General features: G+C 34.4%; 1 protein-coding gene across 1 annotated transcript; it reads left to right on the plus strand.

Annotated features, from left to right (window-relative positions):
- Positions 1-6660: 6660 nt before the first annotated feature.
- Positions 6661-7077, plus strand: LOC135201161 (KRAB-A domain-containing protein 2-like). The gene has a single exon (XM_064230038.1). It carries the CDS (start codon positions 6661-6663, stop codon positions 7075-7077), a length of 417 nt encoding a protein of 138 aa, XP_064086108.1.
- Positions 7078-7366: the final 289 nt, after the last annotated feature.

The following is a 7366-nucleotide window of genomic DNA, read 5'->3' on the forward strand; positions in this document are numbered from 1 at the left end:
TTTATCAACAGAAATTGGTTGTATGCTAGATGAAACATTTTTTTTTTTTTTTTTTTGCAACGCGAGGATTTGCTATACTAGTTTTTCAAGAATTACATGATTTTTATGTAGAAATTCATAAGTTATCTATATTATTAATTAAATGCATATTCTATGAAAACCAATTATAATAAATATTTAGCAAAAGATAATGAGCTTTCTATATGGCTACTACAGAATGTTGGGTCGGTCTGACGTCACAGAATGTAACCCCCCTCAGAAGATTCAACCCCCATTATCACGACACCCACACTATTCATCTGCGCGTAGGTAGACCGGTTTAATTTCTTTGTTCTTTCAGGTCTTTTCCTATGGTTTTGTACATATTAATTAAAAATGGCCCGTCTTGAAAGTGGTAGGAGAGACGCTTAGAAAGTCTGAATCCTTCCACCGGATATTTAGTAAATTCGTAGATGATATTACTTCTCTTCAAAGACGTTTCTGGGGGCGCCGAGTTGTTTGTAAGAGACAGTTGGCTCGTTTTTATATTCTCATAATAGATTAGAAGATTATTTTTTTCTCCTTTTACATTTTCATTTACTATTTTTTTTGAGTGCCTTTTTGCCCACTAAATATTGTTGATGCATAAGATTTCCGTATTAGATTTTATGGACCCACTTTGGTCGTCATTGGTGCCTGTCATACTTTCACAGGGCCAGATATTTTTGGAAACTCGGGTTTGTCGTTCGATCTTACGATCTGGAAAATTTTTTATAACCTAATGCTCATTAGGAACAATTTCTGCTATAATGTGATCCTACACATAAGTACATTTTCCACAAGAAGTGGCTATTCTCAGAATTCAGCTGATAAATATCTCACAATAATCATTGTTACAAAAATATTCAGTATTTAAACAAAGATGTGTGCTTTTCACCGACAAGGCATGATGACAAGACAAACCCTGATAGCTGCGGAAAGAACAGTTTGCAAATATTAGAAATATTGTTTTTATACACAAACACTTCTTCCACAATCATTCACATATTTTTCTATCCACACCTCCAAGAAAAGGCTTCAATAACAATGAGCATTACTACTCTGTTACCAAAAAAATTGGCAATCATATTATAAGAAACACTTAACTTCTGTGGATTTATCACAGTACATATAGGAATCCCGATAATGCTTACCCCAAACAGAGTTACTTTCTTCTTCGTAAAATGCAAGTAAATTTGTTGAAGTTCCCTCTTCTGAACCACTGACGCTCTCTTTACATCCTTTTTATTCCGCCTTGCCAATAACTTGGTAAATGGGAGGTAGAGTAGGTTATCCATCTCATGTCCCGTGATGAAACAAGGATGAGTCAGGTTCGGTGGAATGGGTTTGTCTGGTGGGTCTCTGGTGACGTCTTTCAAAAGGGCTGCAAGAATAAGGGCGGCTCTGCATAGCATCAGAGTCAGTCATCCACTGGCCATCTCAGTCTGCCATACAGTCATTTCTCCCTTACCTGGATTAATACAGCCGAGGCCCTCTTGAGTGATGGAAAATTCTGGATATGGTGAAAAAACACTGAATGTATGTAAAAGGCAACTTTGTACCCTTACCCCTGACCTTGTGAATGCCTCATAACTAAATAACCTTTTAAACAATAACTAACACACTTTAACTGAAAAAATCATATCAAGCCAAAATTAACAAGCTTATTTTCCTAAGTTTATAACAAGATTTACAGATACAGTATGCTTTTACACAACAAAGTCGACTCTTCATCATAGTATCTAAACCAAAGTCGCCGGTCGAATCCTGGCTGGGGCAGATGCACTTGTCAATTATAATTTCCCTTTGGGGAATTTTATATCAAATCACACTTGTGCCTTGATGTTTATTGATTTAGAAGTAAGCCTCGCGAGTGGCTACGTTCAATTAGAGATGGACTAACCGCATTTCTAAATACAGATCCTAAATTTAACCGGAACATGTACAGCAGAATCGATATTAACTTATATCTTTCTTAATATCCGAGCAATTTAAGTACGTACCACTTATGATTCCATCTCGACGCAAGTTATTCCTTAGGTAAAATGGAATCAGCATTAAGTAATATTTGTCTTCTTCTTCTTATTATATATATATATATATATATATATATATATATGTGTGTGTGTGTGTGTGTGTGTGTGTGTGTGTGTGTATATATATATATATATAGAGAGAGAGAGAGAGAGAGAGAGAGAGAGAGAGAGAGATATATATATATATATATATATATATATATATATATATATATATATATATATATATAAGCCAAAGCCACCAGAATATAACCGTTATAGGATTCGAACTAAGTGCTTTAGTGAGACTTTATCGCCGCATCGCCGGGGTGCAAATGAGACTCAGTTTGGAAGACTATTGAAGGGTAAAAAAAAAAAAAAAAAAACAGATGTTAACAACTATGTGATTAAATATGTATATGTTGCACCGAAGGGATACCCTTCCTAAGTCAACTCACCCTCCAGGCTTGCAAAGGAACATAACATTTATTCCATTAAAAGAATTTGCCATAAACTTAAATTGTTTTATTCTTTTCAAAATAAGTACAGTAACCTTTAGTCACACAGCTGACTGACAAGAAGGTTATGGAAACCTTGCCCCTTCTTAGATCTCTCATTATTGTTCCCTGGACGCTGTTTATCCTTCTCGACCCCCGTCCCTGCCCTGAAACCTCTCTTCCAGTTATGAAGCCGCATGTAGAAAAAGTCCTGCCACAGGCACCAGATGCACCAGTGTTGGGGATTAACCAAAAGAGAAAGTTGAAGGCCGTTTTGCCTTGCCATGCGTCGACCGAACAATCACGAGAATAACAGGACAGAGCAAAACACCCATGGGTGCGCCCATAGAGAAGGAATGCCTAAAGCGTGGGAAGTTAATCCTGACGGAAGGACATAAGAGGTCCTGCAGACGACGACTCGAGTAGAATGGCCCGAAATGACATAGAGAGACACCCTGGCTGTAGATCCAGCAACATGACCCCTTGACTCTCCGTCCAAGCCCTATCCAAAACACATGGCTGCTTTTCTTAGCCTAGTATCCCTCCATCTTCATGCTACGTTGAACCCTTCTCTCCAACGTAATGTAAAGTGCTTGGAGATCAGGTTTTTCAACAGTCAAATTCTTTTATCTGTTAGTGATTTATTTGTGATTTCCAAGTGCAATTTCCATATAGACCTGTGTTAAAATCGATACTTACTGGCACCTTCCACACACCTCTCGATTTTTCCTTTGATTGCGCTAATTTTTCCGTCACGTAACAGCATGCATTTTCAATTGCAGACGGAGTTCCTTGCTGTGGAATCCCCCGTTCCGATTTTGTGTGTGTGTCATGGTTCTAACCACTGCAACCTACTCTACGGTGCCTTTGAAATGGATTTCCCGGCATCTTCAGTTATTTTTTGCTATCGTAATTTAGTTCTCCGACAGTACTCTGTTAACCTGCCCAATTTATGCTCCATTCTTCTGATTTTGTGTTAGTATGAATATGAGATTTTAAGTGAACCTAAGTGTTCTATCTACAACATTCCCTCTTGAGTAAGACCCTCAGCTCATCTCTTTCCTCTTATGTTTTACCTGACGCAATATCAGTCCGATACGTAAATTTCCATGGTAATTAAGTCCTTTCCAAAGTTAGATCATAAAGGTAACTTCCCAGCTCAAAAGTCTAAAGTCCCTCCCTTCCCAGGTAAAAACATAATATGTATTATTATATATTGCTAAATTCAAAATGCATATATCCCCTCTTTTTGACTGTATAAAATGTTATGTAGAATTGTGCAACATTTTTTTCAGATTCCTAGATAGCTTAGAGATAGGGTGTTTGAAATGTGTGTTCAGATTTCACATAACACATTGTAAAAGAATATATTATATATAATGTAGAATGTGAAAAGAGAGAGATTTTCTTTGTCCATTCGAAACTACGATTGTTTCCCTATTATGTCAACACTGAGATTAGAGGAACTACGAGATCCATTTGCTTTCCTAATCTGTCAACATGTTTGATAAGCGAGCTCAAGACTTCATTTGTGTTTTGGGAATCTGTCATCAAGAAAGATAAGGCCTTCTGCTTCGGTCGATCCGAGTCGAGTACATGTCTTTTTTAACAGACTGGTCTCATACGTGTATGTCTTTGCCGAGTACCACGTGCAGATTACACATTTTGTATAAAAAGTTATGTAAGATTTTGCAGCTTCTGGAAGAGTTATTGCCCAAAAACGTTTTGTGTCATCTGCCCTGTCTTGTTTCCGTAAGGAAGAGAGATTCATTAGATCTTAGATTCTCAAGGCATTAACATCTCACTCTCTCTCTCTCTCTCTCTCCTCAACATCCTTGAGATTATATTAACGTAACGTAAATTAATCACTCGTAACTTGAGAATTTCGTATTTTATATTTCTTAGAGTTTATTTAGTGTTAAATGGTGTTTTTGTGGAATCTGAACAAACATTGTTTCGTAACGGTGCCTGGGTTTTGGTAAAGTGAAACAAGACTGCAGCAAAGAAAGAAGTTGGTATACCAAAAAGGTAAAGTGTGTTATATTTTTATTAGTTGCAACTAATATCTAATGGTTATGATGGTTTGGTAAGAAACTAATAACTAATAACGGATAGGAACAGTGGTTTGGTAAAAACTGATGGTTACAATGTTTTGAGTGAAAAGATTTACACTTTTACACATTGCAAATTTTTGTGTTTTGTGTTTGTTTCATTTTGTGCATTTTTTTCCATTTTCTTGTTGAAGTGTGCCTTTTTATTTTGATACTATCCACATTTTTCTGTATTTTCATTTGCATTCACAATTTAATTGAAGTAGTTATTTTCATTGCCTAATCATTGCACATTTAATTAAATTTAACACTTGTGAATTAATTTGCATTTACTTAGAATTGTTTTCAAGTTTTATTATTGTTTAGCACTTGTGAATTAATTTCCAATTTTCAATTATTGCCTAACACTTTTGAATTTTGATTGAATTAATTTTCTTGAATTTTGTGATAAATTAATTTTGATTTCATTTTACTTAATTTGATTCAAGAATTAATTAAACTTTACTTTGTTTTCAAGTAACAGTAATTTTCCCTGATATTGTGAATTTCACATAAATTTTGAATTTAATAATAAATTTTTGTATTTAAAATTTTCATAAGTATTTCATTTCTAACCAGTATATTTGCATTTGATTATATTGATGTTAGGTAGAATCATAGAGTGGTAATTGATCTGCTTTCCTTCAATTTACTTGAAGTGACTTAGATCCAGGGAGGTACTTAGACTTCTGAAATCAGGGAAAATACTTAGACTTTTAAAGTTGTTGATGGAGTGATGCCCTTTGATTAATTTAATTACTTACAAGATTACCTCACACCTGTTTTGATGAACTTTGTCTGATTTTCTGCAATACTGTTAAGTTGTTAAGGGATCACTGTTGCCTTTAGAGTATTCAGTCGTTTAATACCTGTGATGAGGGTTCAGGTGTCTGGCTTTTGTGAGGTAACAATAAATGAATGGTAAGTGTAGTAACCAGATACTTGGCACTTCGTAACAATATATATATATATATATATATATATATATATATATATATATATATATATATATATATATATATGTATATATAGTAGTTGAATAACACACACACACACACACACACACACAAATATATATATATATATATATATATATATATATATATATATATATATATAATATATATAAGTATATGCATATACATACATACATACATACATACATACATACTATATATATATATATATATACTATATATATATATATATATATATATATATATATAAAGTCCCATTGCAAAGTGTAACTAGAACGCGATACAAAAAACATTCCGAATACAATTCGTTATCTTCAGGAAATGACATCATAGTGTCCTTAAGAGAATGTTTTTGCAAGTTTTAAATGCACTTAAAAAACCATTAAGTGTTTAGGTACAATTATTTCATTTTTTCCACACTGCCAATTTTTGTGTTCTGTATTTAATTTTTGAAATATTTATTTTATGTTCTGCGTGTTTACTTTTTTCTTGGTGTTTAGCAATTCTGGTACTTTTCCACATGTTTGTAGCGTACATATTTTTGCATTCATAATTTGTTTGATTGACTTTGGCACTTGTTAGTGGTTTAACATTGCACACTTGATTTAATTTTAACACTTGTGAATTAATTTACATATACTTAGATTTCTTTTCTAATATCAATTATTGCCTAACAGTTTGAATTTTACTTGAGTAATTTAACTTCTTGATTGATTAATTTTCCTGATAAATTTAATTATTTTGATGTATTTTTTTTTGTGAACAGGATAAACGAGGAGCAGGGCAGAACTGGGATCTCGTGCTGGGAAGTGTGACACACAGAAGGACTATTTGTGGGTTGTTTTCATTACCATTACTACTACTTCTACTATTATTACTACTAGTATTACTGTATTGATTAAACCGCATTATGTCTCAGAAGAGGTTTATTGTATTACTACAGTTTCGGATCTAACTTTGATCCCTTATGACAGACAATCATGTACATCATTGACTGTCGTAATTAACTGGGCTTAATCTATACATTCACATTTCTTTTTATTTTCTGTTTCATTCAAGCACTATGGATCAAGCTGCCTTTGAACTTAAGCTACGTCAAACGCTGGAAGGCAAGGCAGAGAATGTTGTCACCCAACCCATCAACCAGTATGATCAGCTGATGCAGGATTTGTTAAGGATTAATTCTGGTGGAGCCAAATCCGCATATGACTTGAACCTCAAGAAACGATACGAAGTCCTGCGAGTTGGCAGTGCTGACCGACTGATTCGCAGGAGGAAAGATCCAAATGAAGATGAATTCAAGTTTGTTGCGTCTCTAGAAGTGTTTGGTATTGTAAACGCAGCCCATGAAGCTATTGGCCATGGAGGTGGTAAAAAATCCATTGCAGAAGTAAAAAGGAAATGGTCAAATATCACACAAGAAGCATGCTACCCCAATATTTCATTTTGTGAGCACTGTCATGAAAAAAAGCCAGAATAGTTCTAAAAGGTCTGGTAGCGAAACCAGGGTAATGCTTCAGAAGCATTCCGCACTGGATATTGAAAAAAAAAAAAAAAAAAAATCACCTACATGGAAAGAGCATGTGAAAAGCTATATAAAAAGGATAGTCATTATATGAGAGATTGAACGGGGTGGAATTAAATGAGCTTGATAAGTTTTTACCTCGAATTTTTCCTAAGTCGGGAGAGATCTTTCCTCTACATTAATGTTTACTTTTAATGAGCCTTTTAACTACCTTTCTCACGCAAACAAAAGCAGTTCCAGTTAC

The sequence above is a fragment of the Macrobrachium nipponense genome, chromosome 28 (assembly GCF_015104395.2).
Source record: "Macrobrachium nipponense isolate FS-2020 chromosome 28, ASM1510439v2, whole genome shotgun sequence".
In the NCBI taxonomy this organism is placed as follows: domain Eukaryota; kingdom Metazoa; phylum Arthropoda; class Malacostraca; order Decapoda; family Palaemonidae; genus Macrobrachium; species Macrobrachium nipponense.

What these genes read in the sequence shown, in the direction of transcription:
- LOC135201161 (XM_064230038.1), top strand. Translation starts at nt 6,661, where the DNA reads ATGGATCAAGCTGCCTTTGAACTTAAGCTACGTCAAACGCTGGAAGGC.